The sequence below is a fragment of the Komagataella phaffii genome, chromosome 1 (genome assembly GCF_000027005.1).
Source record: "Komagataella phaffii GS115 chromosome 1, complete sequence".
Lineage (NCBI taxonomy): Eukaryota > Fungi > Ascomycota > Pichiomycetes > Pichiales > Pichiaceae > Komagataella > Komagataella phaffii.
The window spans coordinates 1,869,754-1,892,167 of NC_012963.1; the positions used below are offsets into that span (position 1 = coordinate 1,869,754).

The following is a 22,414-nucleotide window of genomic DNA, read 5'->3' on the forward strand; positions in this document are numbered from 1 at the left end:
AACAGCACGTCTAAACATTATTGCCAGATTACAAAGGCTTTTTGTTTCATAAGACTCCCGATATCCAGACACCTGATTCGGAGCTTCTTTTCCCGATTTGGACATGATTCTCCGAGACACACTGATATAAAGATTCGTCTATTAACCCAACTGTCTGCCCACTCGTAATCAAATCTTCCTTTAAGGTTAGAGAGAAGGAAGACAATGCAAGATTCCAGACAACTATATTCAAAATACTTGGCGGTAGTGTTAATTGCTGTCCAGTTCAGTTTTGACTCTTGCGTATACCTCTCGAGCGTAGTACATTACATTCAAAACGTGAGTATCCCGACGAAATGAAGTCCGAAAGCACTTATATTGACGATTGTAGAGCGGAGCAAGTAACCCGGATATTTTCCTATTTGTGATGCAAGCTGTGTCTGCAGCGGTGCAGATTTTGGTTTCCTTAATTATAGGCAATATCGCTGAATGGGTAGGGTCCATCAAATGGGTTATTGTGTTTCTTTATTTCCTGTCCTTTGTGGGGAACTTCCTTTATTCGTGTGGTGGTGCAATTTCGTTGAACGCCATACTTGGAGGACGTATAATTTGCGGTGCAGCCTCTGCTTCCGGCGCATTAGTGTTCAGTTATATTACAGCTATTACCCAAGACAGAGCCACGGTGTTCAAGCTTCTAGCAATATACAGAACATCAGCTGGTATCTTCATGAGTGTGGCTCAATTAATCGTCATACTTTTTGGGTTCTGTAACTTTGATGTTAAAGGATATCGTATTAACTCATACAATGCACCGACATTCGCTTCGAGTTTCATTATTCTTGTGATATTAGTGCTCTTGATTGTGATTTTAGAAAACCCTAAGGTGAAAGAAACAAGACAACATGGATTCTCTGAAGCCATAAGAAAATTCTTTGGAGCTAAAACGCAAGTACTTATTTCATGCTTAATCCTGTTATGGAGCATGTTTCTTTCGTCCTTTATTATGTGTGAAGTGATCTACTTTATGCCAATATTCTTAACACTTCATCTCAACTGGGGGACCAAAATTCAAGGTCTAGCATTAATGGTTGCAACTCTATTGGGTACAGCTGGAAGTTACTTCGCACCAAAGCTGGTACATTTACGGACATTTTCCAGTAGTGCCAAAGAAACCACTGAAATCGAGTCGGGTATTACTGAAGCCGAACAAATGGAGAAACAAATCGAAACAGATAATAGAGATCCTTTATACGAAAATCAAGTTCTTCTTTCACTCTTGGCATTGCTCATCTCAATGGTCGGGCAAGCGTTCATGATCGGAGCTTCCGAAGCATTGAAACATGGGTCAATGCCACCAACGAATTCTGGCATATTTTTTGTTGCAGGGCTGTCGATCACCATGTTGGGATATAACATCTTGGCGTCTGCGATTCCATCAATATTTTCCCTGTACATAGATTCAAACGTCAAGGTTCGATTGATGCCTTCAGTTGGAGCTATTGCAGGCGTTGGAAAATTAGTAGCACCCATTATATTAGCCGCCCTATATAACACAAGGTTTGGACTTTCAATTGGTGTTGGATTTGGTATGATGCTGGTTACCCTTTCTTTACCACAAGTTATTTGGCTTAAAAAAAAGGTGTTGAATAGGTGAAGCAGTCTGAGACTTACTTATTTTGATATTAACCTGTTCAGAGTGATCCAGGGTGTGTGACAATATAAAGAATAAATGAAAAAATTTGGTTGTATAAAGGCCTCCAAAAACATCTACTTGCAAACATGCTATGTAGCAGACTCGTAATCAACTTCATAGCGAGCAGTTGTAAAGTTGTTACTAACACTTGAAGGCATTTCTCTTGGCCCAAACTTTATTGCAGAAAAATATTATGATAGCACTGGTAACTGTGCATAGTGCCAACGCGGAAAATACTTTCCATAGACAAAACCTTGATTCAACTTTACACATTGTGTCAAAGTTCAAAGCATATAACAGACCGAAGAGAGTACTTCCAGCAGCTGGAGCTAACATAAATAAACCCCACGATGAACCAAATATGCCGATTCCCCATATAGACACCAGAATATTGGGAGTGATGGCAAAAAGCCCTCCATAAGAAAATCCAAGGAAAATACTGATCAAATCCATGTGTGATCCTTGGGTTATTAATGTGAAAGCTAAAGTCCCCGACAAGACCAGCACAATCATCAAATGAACAGGAGTAACCCCAATCTTGGGAAGATAATCCAAAGATCCACCCACCAAAATTCTGGAGGTTGTTGAAAAAATAGCATGGAGTGAAACTTGCAAAGGAATGGCTTTCCTACCATTAGGATCTATAACTGTAGTAATTGAGCCAATATTAGTGATGCAAGTTTCTAATGGTCCCACTATGAGAAAGAATGCAAACAAAAAGAGGTACATTGAATGATCTTTTAAAAAAACGCTAAAGTCTCTTTTATGAATATCATCGGGTTCTATCAACGGAATTTGTTCTTCTTCAAAGATTAAATCTCGTTCTATAGTGACAATGACGGATGAGACCCAGTTGATAACTCCTAGGACGAAATAAAAGAATGCAAAAAATCTGAAACACCGGTACAGGTTCAAGTCTCCATTCACATAATAAAACCAGTTCACCGAATCTAACAGGCCTGACAACAAAAGCGAGCTTAGGCCATAACATGCGACTGGAGCCGTGATGCTCAACGACTTGTGGTTGGGAAAAACTTTGGCACAGGTTAACAGCGAGCTGAAGTATAAACATGAAGTAGCGCAGCCAATCAGACCATATGAAATGCATAAATATATGTAATGTAAATTGTCTCTGACAACCAATGAGGCCACCATGTAGCCTGGAAAAAACATGAATAGGCTCAGCACAGCCAAAATAACCGGCCCATGGACGTCTGCTAAGTAGCCCAGATAGGGGAGAGGCAAGTACATTCCTATGGCTATGAATGCTCCGATAATATTAATGACGAATTGGTTGTAATTTAGATATTGGATAAGCCATGGTGTGAATATGCTGATAATAAGAACCGAAGCCGCACAAAGGCACGTTATCAAGCTGAAAACGAACGAAAAAACCTTGAAATGATTCTTGTCAAAATGCGTCTCTACGATCTGTCTGATATGGTGGGTTAGAGCATTTTCTATGGAAGAAACAGTCATTAGCTCTGATATGAAGACGAATGAGGTGGGTCTGGGGAGGACTCAATCTAAAACTTTTCTCCTCGCGCGACCACCTGATAAGATTGATGATAGTGGATTGGTCGTTTCGGGGTTTACAACCAAGCATTCTCTTAACATGTTTACTAGATCTGGCGGAACGATGAGACAAGCAGGGGTACAATTGCAAGATATTAGCAACTTGAATGATCACAAACTCATTTAACCACAAGAATGCACGCATATGGAAAGATCTGTCCCAGTATACGGATAGAAGAAGTTTTGCAGACAATCTAAATGCGATTGCATAAATACGAGTTAAGCTACCCTAGAACTTCATTTGCCCTTTAAATTTATTATGAGGATTCCGATAGTTACTACACTTACCCTCATTAATTCATGTTTGTCTCAGCCAGTATATCAGCAGGTTGAAACATCTTCAGATATAGCACCAGGACATCATTCCGGCCCCACAACTGAAAAAACACCATGCATTGCAGAAAATCCGACTTCCAACTCGGTGGTTGCTGGATGTATTTCCGAGACCTTTGTGACATCGCAAGGAACGATTCTCTTCGACATGGACAATCACCGATTGGAGCTCACTTCCTTCACAAGTAACAAAAAAATTAGCAGTTCCATTGAAGAAGCAATTTTGAAATCCTTATCATATGTGAGCGGGTACAAACTTCAGTTAAACAGCCTACAGATTGAAGATTTAGTACCTGCGAAGGAAAACTCTGGTCTGGTATATTTTGGTTGTAAAGTAACAGATTCTGTTTACGAGTACATGTCCACAAACGAATGGTACCTGTGGAAGAGGCTGGTAATCAGTATCCAGGAAGATCAGAATTGGCCAGAAAATGATCAGGATTGGAAAGAATTATTGACAGAATGGTTCAATGTTATTATGGAGGTGTATTATAATTATAAATAATCACAATAGGATGGCTTGAACCATTACATTGTTACCTCCATTGGCAGATTTTGCGCAGAACTCTTTCAAGAAAGGTTTGACATTTGGGAGGTGTTCTTGAATGTAGTAGCACAAGTCTAAGGCAACTAATCTCTGAGATAACGTGAATGGCTTATCTTGAAATTGTCTCTTTAGATTCTTGGATATTGGAAAAGTCGTAAGTAGATGGGCGCAGCAAGGAACTAATGATGCAGCTTTTATACTGTATGAAACATTTTCAACAGAAGAGCACATATTCTCAACTACCTTGTAGGAAAGATCCCCACAAAGATTCATCCCCACAATACAGATTTGGACCATTGTTCCGACAGGTTTACCCAAGGAGAAAAAAGGTAAATTCGACATGATAACATTATTCAATTGAGACGGTCGATCATCCAGCAAAGCATTTACAGCCATAAGGTTGTTTGAAATCTGTTGTCTTGGTAGATTCGTAGGTGCCTCAATGGTGAGATCCGTATGTTTGTCTGAGTTGATCAATCGATGGATCCTCAAGTTGGAGCGTAACTTTTCACCGTTGACGTCTATTCCCAAAATTTTGTAATTGTAGAAGGAACTTGCCAAAATACGAGAGATATAACCTTTACCCATTCCAATTTCGACTATATCATTGTTTGGATCACCAGTGGACTTTATCAAAGAATTAACGAGATATACGAAGCCTTTTACGGTGGTCTGTTTTGCTGGAGTCAGCCCCAGTAGAAGACTGGGGGGAAGGACTGGAAAATCTTCTTGCCATTCCCGATCGTGTTCTTGATCTTGTTGCTGGATTGCTTTTGCACGATTTGATAATGAAATGGTGGATGAAGATGCAGAACAAAAAGATTGTAGGAGGAATTCCCAATAGTTCGAGGATACCTAAAAGGATCATGCTGTGAATTGGCCTAGCTCGCAAACGAGGATCCCATGGCTCAAAAAAGATCAAGACTAGAGGCATCCATTGCGATCTTTTGAATTTGCCCAACTCTGCTACGATTATTGTATTTGACTTACTGGTAAACATTATAAGGGTTAGTTAACAGATTACAGGTTCAATTGGGTTTGGAAAAGAGCTTACCTTGACCCAATCGTCTGAAGAAACGCTTGAGTGCTACAGTTATTGCTATTCCAACCAATTCTTGCTAGTCATTACAGTGTTCGCAATAGCTACATGTTGGCATGAGTTTCAATTACACCTTGCATTTTTTTGGCAAGAATGGTTACGTCAATTTTACCACTTGAACCACTGAGCTAACTTGTGAGACGAGCATCAGCTGGACATATCAGAAAGACTAGAGAAGTTCCACTATACCTAATGTCACTAAAAAAGCGTTTCCTTTAAATATTCCTGTTAATTCAATTAACATAAGTAGCTCGTATTTTATATTCCATTGGTGCTTGATATCGGTGCAAGCAACTAACTGCTATTTGACAGCAAGAAACATAAACTAGAGCTGTTGCTACCTCTTAGAAAGCTGAAACTAGCATTTCCAAAATCGAAGTGTCACAAAAAGTTCAACTCTGAGTAGCCAATGTTCTAAAAATACAATCTGTGAATCTCATCTGCCAACACTTCATCGAAATAAGGTCACGTCTAATTAATTACGCGTCAATTCGCCCTAACAATATCACACATTAGGAAGAGTTTCTCAATTAGGAAATTCCTGTTAAAAACTTAAAATTCCAAATCTACCCCCATCTTTCTTCCTTGTCCATTCAATGTCCTTTGTACAAGATTACACTCAAGCAACTCCCTCACATCACTACAAGATCTCTCCTAAGAGAATGCAGAGCCAACTGGTAATGACCCCTTCTCCCACTCCGACGAAAAAACGCCGTGGTAGACCACCTAACATGGCCACCATGATTCCAGATGCTCAAGGATATTCCACGAGGTTCACATCCATCTCTACTAGCAACGCCTCTACAAGCTCAGCAGCTGCACTGAGAAATGGATCTCCCAACTTCAGCTCTCCCCTTATGAGAGTAGGCTCCAAACTAAAAACTCCCAGGAAGAGACAAAGAAGTAGCGATAGTACCATTACGCCGACGTCTTCTATTAGATCTACAAACAAAGAACAAATTGATTTCAACCAGTTCAGTCTGCCAAAGACACATGCAATCCTTCAGAGTGTTTTGGGTGACGACATGGGCAATATAAATCAGCTTGTTACACCGCCAATGCAGAGTCACAGTCATTTTCCAGATGTCTTGGAGATGACACCGAACGTCAATCCTTCCTTGCTTTTATCGTCTCCCATGACTCAGGTTTCCGACAATCTTGCCCAGTTTATATCCAGAACTCCCCGCAAACCGGCACTGAAGGAAAATAAAATGGAGCCATGCATATCTCTCACAGTAACATCAGATGGAAAGGCTGTCATCAAAGAAAAGCTTAGTTTTGTGAAACAAGTTTCTTACAAGACGACTACGTTGACAAGGAATCCCATGAGGCCCAAAAAGCACAATCAAAGTCTGAAGCTAGGATCTGACCCTCTATTGGGAGGGTTTTCCAATTCTGATCTACTAAATATGACAAGCAGTAGTGACGATAATGATGAAGATAGGGAAAAGGAAGATGAGATAGATGCTCGGCAGGCACTATTAAGGGTATTTGGGTAGGGTCCAGTCTATTAAAAGGATCTTTGTGTATATTAAATAGCTTTTAGGCAAGCTTTTCATTTCGTGAATGTGTTTTACCAGAAGTTATCGTGGCTCTTCTGTGAAAATGTTCAATAGGTCACTAACTACCGACTGAATTTTTTCCAAAGAAGGAGTTTTCAAGTCTTTTATGTAATTCCTGAAAGAAAAAACAGTGGCTCTGTGGGTATGAGTATAAAGGCTTTTATACTCGGTAGCTGTCAGTGTAGATTTGAAAATTTGCCTTAGCCTGAATTCACTAAGAATTACTTTTTCGATCAGCTTACGAATATTGCTATTGAAAGTAACAGGGTCTTTCGAAGGGCTAGTGGCTGGCATGATAGGCTTGGGGGTTACTGGGTCTGTTTTCTTCTTCAGCATTCTTTCCAAAGGATCATCAGCTGTAGTGGATGGTGCTTTGACTATAGTATCTGCAAATACAATTTTTCCTCTATGTTCATCCGAGTGATACCTGGAGAAGTCTTGAACTGTCTGAATGAATTTGTTATCTGCTTGTACGTGTATGCCCCTTACAATCACTCGTTCTGCCTGTTTCTCAAGGTAAACCATTAAGACAGGTGAGTTCGTTACTGAACCTGTAGATAATAAAAGACCACGAATAGACTTTTTCCCTATGAACTTGGTGACAGATATCATCCATTTGAAGAATCTTTTGGTCGGTTCATCTCTGGTGAAGATAGTAAATGGTTCCTCCACAATCAACCATGGCGAGACCCGTGAAATTTGAGCGAATCCCTGCAGAAAAAACGATTTCGTTGGCACATCAATATTCAGGCTACTACATTCCAGCGAGAGAATGTCGGTTGCTATTCTAGGAGGAATTAACTTTTGTTTCGGGCCAAGTTCAACATTTATGTTTGGCATGCCTGAAGGAACCTGGCAATTCCAAGGAATATATGACGGGAGGGGCCGACTGTTTCGCGAAGAGATTCTTCTACGGTAGAATGTTGACTGTAACTAAAATAGAAATAGTGGCATAGGTAAAGAACTATTGCAAGATCTGCAAACTTCAAGTGTGGAAACGAATAATTACTCATTTCAGCCATCAAGTGATCATCTTCGGACCAACAGTATCTTTGTACCCGATCAGCCACTAACCCGACCGACCCCTAATTGCCCCTCTTCCTTCACCATCTCTAAATTGACCTAGTACACGACGGTAACAATCTCTCAAAAACCAACACTTGCGACGAAAAACGGTTGAACACACTGTGACTTGTAAATCATGTCTGTGCCTGAAGAGAGAGTTTATAGCATTAGCCGTGTATACGCCGATGCCAATAAAAAGAGAGACAGAGAATATTGGGACTATGGTATGTTGTTTGCAATCAATAGATGTACCACTGAACTTGAAGATACTAACCGACACTAGAGAACTACCAGCTTGTTTGGGGGGACATAAGCAACTATGAGATAGTAAACAAAATTGGGAGAGGAAAGTATAGCGAAGTCTTCACCGGAATGAACATATTGAACAATAAATCGTGTGTTATCAAGGTGCTGAAACCTGTGAAAATGAAAAAAATTCATAGAGAGATAAAGATTTTGAAGAATTTGACAGGAGGACCAAACATTGTGGCACTTTTAGATTTGGTGCAAGATCAGAGTTCCAAGATTCCTGCTCTTATATTTGAAAGAGTTGCCAATGCAGATTTTAGAACTTTATACCCCAAGTTTGCCCACGATGATATCAAATTCTACTTTTCCAAGCTTTTGCAGGCGTTGGACTACTCACACTCCATGGGTATCATTCATAGAGACGTTAAACCTCAAAATGTGATGATTGACCCAAGACAAAGAAAATTAAGATTAATTGACTGGGGATTAGCCGAGTTTTATCATCCAGGCGGTAATTTGAACGTAAGAGTGGCGTCCAGATATCATAAGGGGCCTGAACTGCTGATCAATCTGCAGCAGTACGACTACTCCCTAGACTTATGGTCCGTGGGAGCTATGCTGGCAGCTATTGTTTTTCGAAGAGAGCCAATGTTCAAGGGTGACTCCAATTTGGATCAATTGGACAAGATTGCGCAAGTACTAGGAACTCATGATCTGATGGCCTACTGTAACAAATATGGAATAGAGCTTAGCAGAGACTACAATGGAGTGTTGAAAGAACATGAAAGGGTTCCTTGGAGATCATTTATCAACAGCAAGAACTCACACCTGGCTGACAACGAACAGATCCTTGACCTTATTGACAAACTGGTTGTGTACGACCACCAACAGAGACTCACTGCCCAGGAGGCCTTGGCGCACCCTTATTTTGAGGGAACACCGGAAGAATAGTAAGAAGTATTTCTTTTTCTATTTTTGCTTCAGTATTCTTTTACCCTCTTATATTTTGATATGGTATGACTAATCTAACTAATGTATCACTAAATATTCACTCATTAATCTTTTGGTTTGATGTGGTGGGACATAGTAAGTTATTTTTATAACAATTAACTTTGACTTCCTGATTAGGTAATTACCAAACGCGTGAACAGTAGTTTCATTTATCAAAGGTCCCGTTCCAGTCTGCACGTATCCTGTGTTTCACTTACAATTCCGGAAATCAGATCCTTTGGCCTGAAACTGAGCAAAACTTATGCCCTTGTTTTTGCTAAGAACCGTTTAAATGGCCAAGACTGATTGGGTGGAAACCCAGACCCGAACGTTTACCAACTGGATTAATAGTAAACTGAGATCTATCGATGAAGCCCCCATCAAAGATATTCGAAAGGACTTTTCAGACGGATTGAAACTACTTAAACTACTGTATGCCCTGAGCGAGGATACCAGTCTTCAGCCTGTTCATTCAAGACCGTTCTTATCTGTTCAAAAGATGGAAAATGTTGCTGTGAGCTTGGAGTTCATGAAGTTCAATGGGTTGCAGTTGCATAACATTGGCTCTGATGATATAGTGGAAGGAAACTTGAAATTGTTATTGGGATTAATCTGGACTATTATTTCTCATTATACTATCGTCAAGCATTCAAGTGATTCGAAAGACCGCGGCTTTGGCGATAAGCGTTCATTCTTATTGGCGTGGGTCCAATCCGTAACGAGTAAATACAATGTTCATGTGTCAAATTTTTCAACCAGTTGGAATGATGGCAAGGCCCTGTCTGCTCTGTACGCAGCTCATTGTAGTGGTAAATTCCAGTTCTCCAATCAAGATTGGTCTGATAGAAAACTGGTGATTACGACCGTCTTAACATTGGCGGAGCATGAACTGTGTATCCCAAAGTTGATTCAGCCTCAAGATCTATTGCAAGTTGAGCCGGATGAGAAATCAGTCATGTTGTATATTGTGGAATGGTATATGAGGTTTGCACATACCTCTGAATCGAGTTTGGGTTCGATTTCTCGTTCGGCGTCAGCTAACTTTAGTATTGACGAACCGAATACTCCCGACACTGAATACACTATCGATGAACAATTGCATATTACGAAGTTTGTCAAGGTGACAGAATCGTTAAAAAGACTACAAGGTGCTTTCGATACCAGGGCTGAAGCTCTTGTGGAACGAATCAAACTTTGGATCCGTCATTTTGAGACTTTGTATCTGAAATATGACGAATATGAGAAACTAGATGAAATAGACACACAATCGATTGACAAACTTGTTGACATCCTAGTGAAAGAAAGATCCAATCTACTTGACTTTAGCAGTTCCGAGAAGTTGCCCATGCTGCAAGAAAGAGTCGAATTGAGAACGTTACTAAGCAAGATTAAAATTAAAACTAGTCGATACGCATTTGCTCCATACAATCCGGATATCACACTTCACGATATAGACAATCTTTGGACATCTTTATTGCAAATCGAGTCCACCTTTTCCACAATAACTGATGACCTTACCAGAAATGCTCAAGCCACTGTGTATTCTAGATTTTTTTCAAAAGTCAACGAGTTCCAACAGCATGTTTTCACGCAGAATAAGAAACTTTTTGAGGTTCTCTCAATGGATAGCTTAGAATATCAAGTGGAAGAACTCAAGAAGCTTTCTGAGCAAATCAAGAAGTTTGATTCTTTGTTTCTTGAGTTATCACTTCTTTTTGAAAAGCTTGAAAAATATCACACTGCTCACCTACTGACTAATATGGAGTATGATGAGTGCAAGCTTCAGTTCAACGAGTTGGAAAATTGGCTGACCAACATTTTCAAGCTACAGATCATCGATAGACTCAAGTTCATAGAAGAAGAGTACGCATGCTCGACGGACTCATATGATATACCTGACTGGCAACTAAATAATTGCAAACAACTTTTTCAAGAATGCGATATCGGGGCCAAGGGATATCTCAATAAGTCTGAGTTTACCACTTGTATGGAGAGGGTTTTCAACGACGATAACAAACTTCCCGTATCGGAGATTCATGAAATTTTTGAATCGGATATAAATCAGAACAACAATACATTGCGTGGGTTGAAGCTGGAAGCATTTCTTTCAACGGTAGGTTCCTTACTGGAGAATGAAACCATTGAATTGGACAAAGAGCTAAGCTCGTCATTGCAGAAATATTTCAAAACTTTGAATGAAAATGCTCAAGGATACGATAAGGTCCAGCAGATAGTAACGGAGCTTACTAATGCCCCGTTGAGCCAGTTTGTTGTAGACCTGGAGAGATTATCAATTGATAGTAGGAACGAACAATAACGAAAATTACGAACTGCATAGCATAATGATTCTGTAAAACTACCAACAACTTTTCTGTACGTATAATTACTTACCCTAGAAAAGTTAGGCAACGCCTGAGAAACTTCATCTGGCAAGAATGTTCATATAACTTTCTTCACTCCTCGTCACCCCTAGATGTCGGATGTTTGAACACCTCTTCGTATTTTTTTTTTTTTCGTAGTATGAAAGAGAGTATTCTGTAAATTTTTTTTTAGATTACAGTTAAACTAGTTCTCTAAGAAAAAACTGCAACCTTTGGAAATGGTAACACGTTCAGCAAACAAGCGGACGGAATCAGCAAGATCCAAAAATGAGAAGAAGCGTGCTCATGAAGAACCTTCTCCAGAGGATGTTGTGGAACTAGATTCCTCGGAAGAGGAGTTCGACTTAGATGGTCTAATCGATGAGGGCTCTGATGATGAGGGGGAAGAAGATGATGCTGATGAACATCAGGAGGAGCCAGATGAGAACGACAAAGAAGATACAGGATTAGAGGCAGACGAAGAACCTGAATTGGAGTCAGATTCAGACGTTGAGCTGAACAAAATGCTAGCTCAAGAAGAAGGAGACGATGAATCTTCCGAGTCAGATGCTCCTTCAGAACCACAGGAAGAAACAAGTTCGTTGACCGACAAAGTCAAGAACATTAAAATTAGAAGCTACTCGGAAGGTTCAACTAGTATACGAGAAACAACCTATTCAGATGGTAAATTGAGACTAATTAGACCTGAAATTGACCCTAAGTACGAGTCTGATGACAGCGAAAAGGAAGAATTTAACACTGTCGGGAATATTCCTCTGTCAGCTTATGAAGAATTTCCCCACATTGGTTATGACATCAATGGTAAGAGAATCATGCGTCCAGCTAAGGGCTCCGCTTTAGAACAATTGTTGGAAAGCATTGACTTGCCCGCCGGTTGGACTGGCTTGTTAGACAGAAATACTGGTGGGGTTATGAATCTTACGCAAGACGAGCTGGAGTTGATTCGCCGAATTCAATCTAATGAGCTGACCGATGAAACGCTTGATCCATATGAAGACACTGTTGAATGGTTTTCCTCCAAGGTCGAAGTGATGCCTCTTTCTGACAAGCCTGAACCAAAGAGACGTTTCGTCCCATCACAACAGGAACAAGTCAAGATTCTCAAGTTGGTCACTGCTATTAGAGAAGGTCGGATTGTTCATCCTGACAAGGTCAAGGAAGAAAAGATTGAAGATCCGGTTTATGATCTGTGGCAGGACGCCGAGGACAATACGGTTGATCAGGAGAACAATTGGAGAGCTCCTAAATTAGCGCCTCCTACACATGAGGAGAGTTACAACCCTCCAGAAGAGTATTTGTTCACAGAAAAAGAAAGAAAAGAATGGGAGGAAACCGACCCAAGTGAACGTAAACTTCAGTTGATCCCTCAAAAGTTCACGGCACTAAGAAAGGTTCCTGGTTATGCAAACAATATTAAGGAGATATTTGAGAGAAGTTTAGATTTATATTTGGCTCCAAGAGTGAAACAAGCCAAGTTGAATGTCGACCCGGATTCTCTAATTCCCGAGCTTCCATCACCAAAAGATCTGCGTCCCTTCCCTATTCGTTGTTCTACTATATACGAGGGTCACAGCGGTCGTATCAGAGCCCTATCCGTTCATCCCTCAGGAATTTGGTTGGCTACTGGTGCTGACGATGGTACTGTGAGAGTTTGGGAGGTTGTATCTGGTAGAGAAGTTTTCAAGACTACGATTATTACAGAGAGCCATAAGGGAGAAGATTTTATCGAATGCATAGCATGGAACCCAGCTGAAAACTCAGGAATTTTAGCAATTGCCGCAGGAGAGCACGTTTATTTAATCGTGCCTCCTATTTTTGGATTTGATATTGAAAATGCTGCGAAGTCTAAGATTGAGCATGGCTTTGGTTATGCTAAACACGGAAATATTCGCAAGGCTGCCAAGGGTCCATCCAACGCATCTGACGACGAAGACACCACCGAAGCCGTTACTAAACAACACACTTCCTGGTTTAAGCCAACCCCAGAACAAGCTGATCGAGGAATATCCTTGGTTGTCTCTATGAAGAAGGTCTCTGTCATCAAGAAGATTTCATGGCACCGTAAAGGTGACTACTTTGTCACCTCCTCGCCTAATGCTGGAAAAACATCTGTTTTGGTGCACCAGCTTTCAAGACATATTTCGCAGGCCCCATTCAACAAATCAAGAGGAGTCATCATGGACGCTAAGTTCCATCCTTTCAAGCCTCAGCTATTTGTTGTATCACAAAGATATATTAGAATTTATGATCTACAGAAACAGGTCCTAGTGAAGAAATTAGTATCTCAGGCAAGATGGTTGGCTTCTATTGATATACATCCAAGAGGTGACAATGTTATCACTGCCTCTTACGACAAGAGAGTGCTATGGCATGATTTAGATTTATCCTCAGAGCCATACAAGACAATGAGGTATCACCAGAAAGCTGTCAGAGCTGTTGCTTTCCACAAAGGAGGGCTACCATTATTCGGTTCAGCTTCCGACGATGGAACGGTTCATATTTTCCACGGTACCGTTTATGATGATCTGATGTCCAATCCATTGTTAGTTCCTTTGAAGAAGCTAACTGGTCATCGCGTAATCCAGAGTCTAGGAGTATTGAATATGGAATGGCATCCCAAAGAAGCATGGGTCTTCACATCTGGAGCAGATGCTACTGCCCGTCTTTGGACTACATAGAATGTATAATAACAATAGAATTTTCTTTCAATTATCATGTACGAACATCAGGCTCCTCTCTACCTACAAACTTCTGGAATTGCAAAAAGTTCAACACAAAACGGACATCATCGGCTAAAAACTCTGATGCAGATAAAGAGTTCTTAGATTTGTCAGATGTATGTTTCTCCAAGTACAAACGAATTGTGGCACCAGAAGATCCGGTACCAGACAGTCTGACAATAAATCTCAAGCCGGAAGTAAACTTAACAAACAAACCTTGCTTTGATGAGACAGAACCATCCAAGTCGGTGTATGAGAAGTTAGCAGCTTCCTTGACTGTGTAGCCTGGAGCTAGCTCTGAACCAACAAAAGAGGTATCATCAACCTTCTCTTGTAGGAATTCAATCAATTTGTTGGCTGGGATCGACTCGCATCCTTCATAATCGTATCTGGTAAAGAAAGTTCTACCATATGTTTCCCAGAAGTTTTTCTGGACTAATGCAATAGTGGCACCTCCTTCAATTTCTGGATGCTGAGCATCAAATGCAGCAAGGACATTCAGCCATGCAACAATGGCCCATAAACCGTCTTTTTCCCTGATATGGTCAGAACCAGTTCCGAAACTCTCTTCCCCACAAATGGACAGCTTTTTGGCATCAAAAAGAGCACAGAAAAACTTCCATCCTGTAGGGACTTCATAGACATTGAGGCCCTTTGCTTTGGCAACCAAATCCAAAGCTCCACTTGTTGGCATAGATCTTGCTAAGCCGTGAACTCCAAGTTTCTTGAAATATGGAATAGATTCAGCGTGCTCCGCAATGATTGCGACGGAATCACCAGGAGATACAAAAGTAGAGGCACCATAAATCATATTTCTGTCACCATCACCATCAGAGGCAGCACCAAACGCGATGTTTTCCTTGTCTACTCTGTCAACTAAGGTCTTTGCATAGGTAAGGTTTGGATCCGGGTGCAGCCCACCAAAATCAGCCTTGGGAACACAATTTTGAATTGAAGACTCCGGCAGTCCTAATTCATCAATGAAGATCGACTTTCCATAAGGACCAGTTACACCATTCAATGCATCAAACAGAACCTTAAACCCCTCTGGGGATCTACGTTTGATGAAGGACTTGATCAGTGGGAAATCAAAAATATCCTTTAGCATTTCAACATAAGCCTCTGTTGAATGAATAATATCAACTTCCAATGGTCCACATTTGCTGAGTCCCAGTTTAGAAAGGTCAATGGTGGGTAGATTCTCAATAATCTTGTATTCCGTCAAGGCTAATGATTTGGCAAACATTTTGTCAGTAACAGTTTCTGGTGCCGGACCACCATTACTGAGATTGTATTTGATTCCCAGATCATTAGTTGGTCCACCAGGATTATGAGAAGCGGTCAGGATGATTCCACCTGTAGGTTTGACATCCTTGTACGTCCTGATAATATGGGAAGTAGCCGGAGTGGATAGAATACCATTCTGTCCTACAATGATACGTTTGACACCGTTGGCCAAGCCAATCTTGGCAATCAATTGAACGACTGTATCGTTGTAATATCTTCCATCGCCACCAATTACAAGGACCGAATCCTGCGCACCCTCGGGGATGGAATCAAAGATTGCTTGGAGGAAATTCTCGGTGTAATTTGGCTGCTGAAAGACCGTCACCTTCTTTCTGAGACCGGAAGTACCTGGCTTCTGATCCGAGAAGGCAGTGGTTGGAACAATTCTAGGGCTAAATGACATTGAGCACTCTTAACAGTTTTGTATGCTGGGTAGGTAGGTAACTTTGGGGTAGAAGAGATGAGACAATAAGACATCCCCAAAGGTGGAGTGCTCCCGCGAAAGGAAGCAACCAGGTGATTGTTCTGTACTTTGCAGATGGAGACCCCCCATTTCTGCTGCTCTTCCAGGTGACAAAGAGATTAAAAGGGTGCTAAGCATGCTTTTACGTTGTCTTTAACTTGAGAATGAATAGACCGCATGCTACAGACTAAGTTTGTTGGTACGGCTACTTCCTATCCCCTCTTGAATGGAAGGGGCGACTTCATGAGCCGTCATTAGGTAATTGCGTGAATAATAGTCAGATCTCGAGATCCACATGATGTTTTAGAACTATTAAAACTAGATTGTCTGTTTGGTGGAATTTTGGAGGTTGTTACTTCAAGTGGTTTGCAAAAGCTGCATGAGATTTGAAGGATTGCTGTGGAGTAAATCCTGATTGTTCGCAAAACGTATGGCTTGAATCGGTTGTTTTCTGAACTCCAACCATAAAGAGAAACGTCTACATGGAATGGGCTTAGACTGATTACAGATTAGCGTTAGGAAGTAATCATTTTTTGCACGGCAATGAACAAGAATCGTGTATTGTCAGCTTAGGCAATGAAAATGCCCAGTGTTTTCAAACAAAAATGACTGAATATACTTTCTATTTCCATATAGTTGGTTTTAGTAGCATCACAGAGATTTGGAAAGAATGATTTATAAATCAAGAACAATGCCCATACTCCTCATTGATTCTGTCACTAGTGGGAGTCAGTGTTTAGAGTAGTTTTTCGGTACTTGATCGTTGTTAGTCCAAGCTCTCAAGATTAGGCGTTTGAGAGGGAAGAAACAGAAATCCTGCTAATTCTTGCTTACTGAGGAATTTCATGCCCTCACTTGGTTCATTTGGTTCAAGGATTGGCTGTGTTGGCAAGGCAAACAGATTTAAGATTATTCACTTTCTCGATCTCATCACCTGCATATCGCTTGACTTGCATATTTCCACAGATCTCAGCATGCGGTATTTCCTGACATTTAATCTGAAAGTTATCGGTCCCCTGGTTCGCCAACTGGTGCAAGATGCCCCCGATTGTTTTCAGATGGATTCTTGACGCCTTTAGTAACCTCTGAATGTGAGGAGATAAGCAAGTTCAGCCTTGGTTTTCCCCATGAGGAGGAGCCTATAATCCTTATACAGAGCTCTTAGGCAGGTAGAGTATCACATCAGTTGCCAAATGTCCTTCAAAGGCTGCTTTCCAGCATCAGAAGGGACTTTCTGATATGACTTGAATGATTTGATTTGTGGTCAAGGCTTGAATCATTTAAATAAGCTTTTCAACTGGAATAATAAAATAAATCTGCTCCGTCTATTTCTCTTTGTCGTCAACATCCACTGTTATTCGATGCAAATCCCTAGTAGTCGCTGTGCAATGGTTTCATAAGATCACCACAAGAATCCAAAGTTACTTTATCAACTAGTTTAGATCTCATAGATTATATTAGAACTTGTGAACGTCTTCAATATGAGTTCAACTATTAATACCAAGTGAGTGACGTGGTGAAAAATCCAAATGATCATCTACGATGTACCTGGATAGATGCTACTTACTCAGTGTGATCTTGACCATAGCAGTGTTTATATTGCCTGTTTTTGTTCTTTCAGATTCACTACCACAATTTCTTAACAAAAACGGAGCGGATAGTTCTGCTCCATAAGTCCAAAATGTCCTCAATTGGGTGCTACCTTGCCACATATTGCCAAAAACCAAAGAAATCTTCAGTAATCGTGTGCGTTCAATTCCTAGTAAAAAGATAAAAGCTGTGGTTGGAGGATTTACTGTCCTTCATCCCAAATCATCCATCCACCTAAATGGCATGAACAGCGAAAGGTCAACCCTCTCCCTGCGTAGAGATACTACTTTTCAAATCCAAAGCACGTTTATTTTGTATTATTTTTTTCTACTACACATCAGCATGTTTCTTGACGTATTCCCACAGACTCTTCAGTAGACTGTCAGGAAGACTGTACAAATCCATTGTAAACTCTCCCTCGTCCACATCGTTCTTGATATTCATCTCGGGCGACCTGTTGTCGGTAACCATTTGAACTACCCCCAAGAGGTCATCTTCGGACAACTTAGTCAGCCCATCGGCCAACTTCTCCAAATCAACACCACCTTTTACGGCACCAGAACTAGTCTTGACCTTTTTTGCTTTAACATCACCAACCAAGCTGGTTTTACGTTTTTCTGTTACACTCGACAGCCCTGGAGTGGTGGCCCCCTCGGACGAAGGAACCGGCCCACTCTCAGCTAACAGGGCCAATAGTCCAGGTTTGTTGGTTGGAACAGAGATTACGTGGTCCACAATGTATTTTTCTTTCAAAAAGTTCAAATCATGGCTGATTTTGCGTTCTCCTCCTTTTTCAGCAATGGTCAAAGCGATTTTCATGTCAAACTCTCCCCATCCCTGCTCTTCGATCTTGAACGGAGGCTGCTTGAACACACGAACTGGATTCTCAAAAGTGGGATGCAGGTGGTAAGTAACTTTGTCAAAGATGGTAGCTGGGATTTCCTTGCCTTGATCATTAAGTAAAGACACGGAAATTGACCATTTCCTCATCGGGAACCCTTTCTCTATGGGCGGTATATCCTTGAGTACGTTCTGAGTCGTAGTAATTCTCACGGTACGTTTTAACTGCCATTTTGTTAGTATCGGAAAGATTGGATTGGGCTAATGTTTACCATTGGGTCGGTTACTCACATCTGACATGTATGTTAGTTGGGTTGAGTGTATATTGTTTTCCTTGCAAAATTTCTCGAGCAAAAGAGGGAAAGAGAGAAAGAGCAGATAGGTGGCCCTACAGAATATTTCTGTAGCCTAAAGGGTTAAAAGACCAATTGCCAGAATCAACGGTAGTCCTAGCAGAGAAACCAATCTAAAGGAAGTTGGTGGATTAGCTGAGTTGGGCACATCTAAGAGATCTGGGAAGTCCTCGTCTACAACAACGGGTGTAGGACGCACCTGGTAAGACCATGGAGCTGTAGAATTCTTGGGGACTTGGTCATTCTTATATATAGAAGATGAAGCTGAAGAATATGATCCATGGCTAGTATGAGTTTCAGTAAAGGTCTCCTCAGTGTATGTCTTTTTTGGGTGAGACAATGAAGGAGGTTCAGTTGAGTGAATACTGGAATAAGTAGATGTAAGATCGGTAGAGTAACCAGTTTTACTGGAAATAAGATGTTCACTAGAATGAGTGGGATAAGGAGTTGTGGTTTCAATCCATTGTCCGGTAGTAGATCCAACTAAAGTCTTTGGTTGGTCTTCAGGGCAATCAGTTGAGTTTTTAACTGAACTCAGAGGTGATTCAAGGGACCAAGTTAAGGTAGAGTCTTCAGTTTTTGTGTGATGACTTAAGGAGCTCGTAGTAGTAGTCCAGGGAGCCTCGGTAACAGTAAGTGTTTCAGTACGAGTCACATAAACAGTTACTACACTGGCAGGAGAGCCCAGTTGAAGTCCAAGGTTCTCGCCACTTTGGAACATGGCATGTTCAAGAAGACTGTCTGCCTTATAGACTGGGTCTTCGGCATAGGCTAGAGCTATAACCAGCAATAGAGGGGATATCAAGTTCATTACTAGGGTTTTGTGTTAGCAAGTAAGGGAAGAAAGAGACCTACAGGACACAGAGAGGATATATACGCGAGAGAGATGGTGGTGCGAATGGGCTTGAAAGGTGAAGATCAGGAAGGGTAATGTAGACGGCTATAGTCATTGGGCCAGACTCAAGGGGTTAGAAGCACAAATGTCAAGAGAGAGTGGAGAGCCTAGGGTTGTTTCCAACGGGGGATCGACTAGTCTTGAAATCTCCACCCTTACAGCATTTTTCAATGATTTGGTGTAATAATAAATAGTCTATTCTTCATTCACTTATGCGTCAGTTTTATACAAGTTATACAGCCTCAAAACAGTGTTCTTGACAGCACCTTCACTCGCCTGCCAATCCTGGTTCACCACCTTCCATGGAATTCTAGAGAAAATCTCCTTTGGAGATTTTAATTCACCTTCCTCTTCTAAGACAGATTGGACAATTGGTTCAACCTTGGCCTCAATCTCCTCTGCACTAGCTACAGGTAGGGCTTCCAAGTATTTGGTAATGTAATCAACTTCTCTTAGTTCATTCCAGCCCGTTTGACGAAATCTGTCTGGAGACCCTTCCTTCAAATAAATGGCAGCAGAGTCTTGACGCTGCTTGATCATCTTGGATAAGAGGTCGTACAACTTGAACTCATCCAGATCCTTGTCCTTGTTGTCGATTTCCAAGTTCTTGGTTTCAGCCAGTATAGATCTGATCACGTTCTTCTCAAGAACATCGGCCTTGAATCGGAAATTCAACTTTAGATCGTTACGAATTGTAGCAAGGGCCTCATCGTAAGCAGATGAAGATCCGAATCGTACTCGTGGCAATCTAATTGCCAATCTACGGGCTGCTAGCGTGAACATTTTTTGATTAGTATTATTGATGAGTTCTGCAAATCAGTCAACTCTCATTCGATCGTCAACATTGGGACAAGACACGACTATCGAATGCTGGTAATAGAAGGGTCCCTATACTATTTGGAAGTGCTGGTCTCTTTCTCTAGGAACTCGGTCCATAAGGAAACAAATGACTCAGTCTTGGCTCCACGTTTCTTAATGGAATTTGGGTTTTGAATGAGACCTGCATGTTCCTTCTGGGTCTCGTCCCACCCAAGAAAGTTGGCAATCAATTGGAGGACTTCGTATTTCTTGGTGTCTCCTCTAGGCATATTCAGAAAACTTATGAATAGGTTAGAAACCAACAATTTGTCAACTGATTCAGTAGATGAATCTTTACGAATTAGCTTTAATGCCTTGGTAAGATGCTCGTTCAAAACCACTGCTTCATGCCTTAATGTGCCAATCTGTAGTTGCTTCTCTTTCACCTCGTTTGACAATTCGGTAATCCTAGTATCCTTGAGTTCTAACTGTTTCAGCTGAGCCGTATCTTCTTCATGCTTAGCCTTCAATTGTTCTACCTCATCTTTCAACATGTTGACTCGAGTCTGGAAGCTTGCTTCTTCAGATTTCTTTTCATTTTCCAGACTTTTGACTTTTGCTTCCAGCTCCTTCATTTTTTCTTCTAGATTATAGTTTTCTTTCATAATTGAACCTTTTTCCTCTTCTTTTATCTGAAGTAGCTGCTTCTGCTCTGCAATCTCACTCTTTAGATTATTCTTTACGATTTTCTCTTCGCTCAAAGCCATTAAATACTCTTCTGTTTCAGATTTGGCTCGCTTTAGCTCTGATTTCAACCTCTCCACTTCTTGTACGTTTTGCTTTAGATCTGAGGTCAAAGAGACAAGCTCCTGCTTATTCTGATTAATCTCTGCATTAAAATTTTCATTTTGCTCCTGAATTTTTTTCATTTCTTGAACTTCATCATTTAGTTTACCGCACTCCTCATTGAGTTGTTCAGCCTGTTTGATAAACTCGAGCTTCTCAGCTTCAAGCCTTCTTACATTTGCTTTTTCCACTTCCAGCTCTTCCTGCGATTGTTTCATTTTACTGAAAACAGTTCTCATTGAAGATAGTTTACCCAAAAGTGTTTGATAGTTGTTTTCGTGCTTAACCCTCAATTGAGTCTGTTCTTCCAACTGTTTTTGCAAATATTCAATAATACTATTATCAGTATTAGTTACCTTGGATCCATTAGACGGAATTTCTTTTGGTTTGATTGGTGGTTCTGAAGGTGCAGCACTTGTGTTTAGTTCAAACATAGTATTAGGATTCGAAGCCTTAGTTCCTTCTGGAGTCAATGTTGGGGTTGCAGGTTCAACTACATCTTGTACAGGCGTGGAAGAGAAGTTTTCAACTGATTTTTGTATAGGCGTAGATCCCACGTTTACGGTTGGTACTGGCCCTGGTTCGTGTTCTGAAACAGATCCTTCTTCGCCAACAGAATCTTGGATTTCATTGCTGACTTCACTGGTTTCTTCATGAGCGGTTTCATTCACAGCTAGGTGGTCTTCAGCTGGCCTTTGATCTTCATCTTGAACTTGATCTTGTTGTATGCCGACTGGTTCTGAGTCCGCAACCGTGCTGATATCTTCATTCTCATTTACCGATTCCTCCTCGTTTTCCTGTATCTCCTTTTCATTTTGAGGAGCATCTTGAATAGTTATCTGATCATCTTTGTTTTCAACTTCAGTCTCCTCAGTCTTTTCAAATTCATCGGTTTCTTGCAGGGCATTATTGACCTTCTCTTCCACTGGTAAGGGTCTAATGGGCGAGTCATCAACTTGATCCACGGGCTTTTGTTCCTTTGATTCCTCTTGAATGCTTGAAGGATCTGGATTCAACTCAGGTTCATTAAAACCAGAATCACTCTCAGCAGTTTCGTTCCAGTCATCCCATCCATCTTGATTTTCCATGACCGCTGAATCCGTGAATTCATTCATTTGGAATCAAATTGAAAAATGGACAACTTATTGT

At 40.9% G+C, this 22,414-nt stretch overlaps 13 protein-coding genes across 13 annotated transcripts; 5 read left to right on the forward strand and 8 right to left on the reverse strand.

The window, feature by feature from the left end:
• Nucleotides 1-406: 406 nt before the first annotated feature.
• On the forward strand, nt 407-1,633 carry PAS_chr1-4_0256 (Putative membrane protein of unknown function; the record flags this gene model as incomplete). The annotated part of the gene is made up of 1 exon (XM_002490326.1): nt 407-1,633. One exon carries the CDS (start codon nt 407-409, stop codon nt 1,631-1,633), a length of 1,227 nt encoding a protein of 408 aa, XP_002490371.1.
• Nucleotides 1,634-1,813: 180 nt separating this feature from the next.
• Nucleotides 1,814-3,151, reverse strand: PAS_chr1-4_0257 (uncharacterized protein; the record flags this gene model as incomplete). Its single annotated transcript, XM_002490327.1, has 1 exon — nt 1,814-3,151. The coding sequence occupies one exon, from the start codon at nt 3,149-3,151 to the stop codon at nt 1,814-1,816; it is 1,338 nt and encodes a 445-aa protein (XP_002490372.1).
• A 934-nt stretch (nt 3,152-4,085) lies between these two features.
• PAS_chr1-4_0258 (Hypothetical protein) lies at nt 4,086-4,715 on the reverse strand (the record flags this gene model as incomplete). The annotated part of the gene is made up of 1 exon (XM_002490328.1): nt 4,086-4,715. The coding sequence occupies one exon, from the start codon at nt 4,713-4,715 to the stop codon at nt 4,086-4,088; it is 630 nt and encodes a 209-aa protein (XP_002490373.1).
• A 1,107-nt stretch (nt 4,716-5,822) lies between these two features.
• Nucleotides 5,823-6,725, forward strand: PAS_chr1-4_0260 (Hypothetical protein; the record flags this gene model as incomplete). Its single annotated transcript, XM_002490329.1, has 1 exon — nt 5,823-6,725. One exon carries the CDS (start codon nt 5,823-5,825, stop codon nt 6,723-6,725), a length of 903 nt encoding a protein of 300 aa, XP_002490374.1.
• An 84-nt stretch (nt 6,726-6,809) lies between these two features.
• PAS_chr1-4_0261 (Hypothetical protein) lies at nt 6,810-7,628 on the reverse strand (the record flags this gene model as incomplete). The annotated part of the gene is made up of 1 exon (XM_002490330.1): nt 6,810-7,628. The coding sequence occupies one exon, from the start codon at nt 7,626-7,628 to the stop codon at nt 6,810-6,812; it is 819 nt and encodes a 272-aa protein (XP_002490375.1).
• A 361-nt stretch (nt 7,629-7,989) lies between these two features.
• PAS_chr1-4_0262 (Alpha' catalytic subunit of casein kinase 2) lies at nt 7,990-9,053 on the forward strand (the record flags this gene model as incomplete). Its single annotated transcript, XM_002490331.1, has 2 exons — nt 7,990-8,077; nt 8,137-9,053. 2 exons carry the CDS (start codon nt 7,990-7,992, stop codon nt 9,051-9,053), a joined length of 1,005 nt encoding a protein of 334 aa, XP_002490376.1.
• Nucleotides 9,054-9,384: 331 nt separating this feature from the next.
• On the forward strand, nt 9,385-11,409 carry PAS_chr1-4_0263 (uncharacterized protein; the record flags this gene model as incomplete). The annotated part of the gene is made up of 1 exon (XM_002490332.1): nt 9,385-11,409. The coding sequence occupies one exon, from the start codon at nt 9,385-9,387 to the stop codon at nt 11,407-11,409; it is 2,025 nt and encodes a 674-aa protein (XP_002490377.1).
• A 282-nt stretch (nt 11,410-11,691) lies between these two features.
• Nucleotides 11,692-14,151, forward strand: PAS_chr1-4_0664 (uncharacterized protein; the record flags this gene model as incomplete). Its single annotated transcript, XM_002490333.1, has 1 exon — nt 11,692-14,151. The coding sequence occupies one exon, from the start codon at nt 11,692-11,694 to the stop codon at nt 14,149-14,151; it is 2,460 nt and encodes an 819-aa protein (XP_002490378.1).
• Nucleotides 14,152-14,185: 34 nt separating this feature from the next.
• PAS_chr1-4_0264 (Phosphoglucomutase) lies at nt 14,186-15,883 on the reverse strand (the record flags this gene model as incomplete). The annotated part of the gene is made up of 1 exon (XM_002490334.1): nt 14,186-15,883. The coding sequence occupies one exon, from the start codon at nt 15,881-15,883 to the stop codon at nt 14,186-14,188; it is 1,698 nt and encodes a 565-aa protein (XP_002490379.1).
• Nucleotides 15,884-17,863: 1,980 nt separating this feature from the next.
• On the reverse strand, nt 17,864-18,673 carry PAS_chr1-4_0265 (Hypothetical protein; the record flags this gene model as incomplete). Its single annotated transcript, XM_002490335.1, has 2 exons — nt 17,864-18,598; nt 18,665-18,673. 2 exons carry the CDS (start codon nt 18,671-18,673, stop codon nt 17,864-17,866), a joined length of 744 nt encoding a protein of 247 aa, XP_002490380.1.
• Nucleotides 18,674-18,781: 108 nt separating this feature from the next.
• On the reverse strand, nt 18,782-19,537 carry PAS_chr1-4_0665 (uncharacterized protein; the record flags this gene model as incomplete). The annotated part of the gene is made up of 1 exon (XM_002490336.1): nt 18,782-19,537. The coding sequence occupies one exon, from the start codon at nt 19,535-19,537 to the stop codon at nt 18,782-18,784; it is 756 nt and encodes a 251-aa protein (XP_002490381.1).
• A 294-nt stretch (nt 19,538-19,831) lies between these two features.
• Nucleotides 19,832-20,404, reverse strand: PAS_chr1-4_0267 (uncharacterized protein; the record flags this gene model as incomplete). Its single annotated transcript, XM_002490337.1, has 1 exon — nt 19,832-20,404. The coding sequence occupies one exon, from the start codon at nt 20,402-20,404 to the stop codon at nt 19,832-19,834; it is 573 nt and encodes a 190-aa protein (XP_002490382.1).
• Nucleotides 20,405-20,514: 110 nt separating this feature from the next.
• PAS_chr1-4_0268 (Golgi matrix protein involved in the structural organization of the cis-Golgi) lies at nt 20,515-22,380 on the reverse strand (the record flags this gene model as incomplete). The annotated part of the gene is made up of 1 exon (XM_002490338.1): nt 20,515-22,380. The coding sequence occupies one exon, from the start codon at nt 22,378-22,380 to the stop codon at nt 20,515-20,517; it is 1,866 nt and encodes a 621-aa protein (XP_002490383.1).
• Between the last annotated feature and the right edge of the window lie 34 nt (nt 22,381-22,414).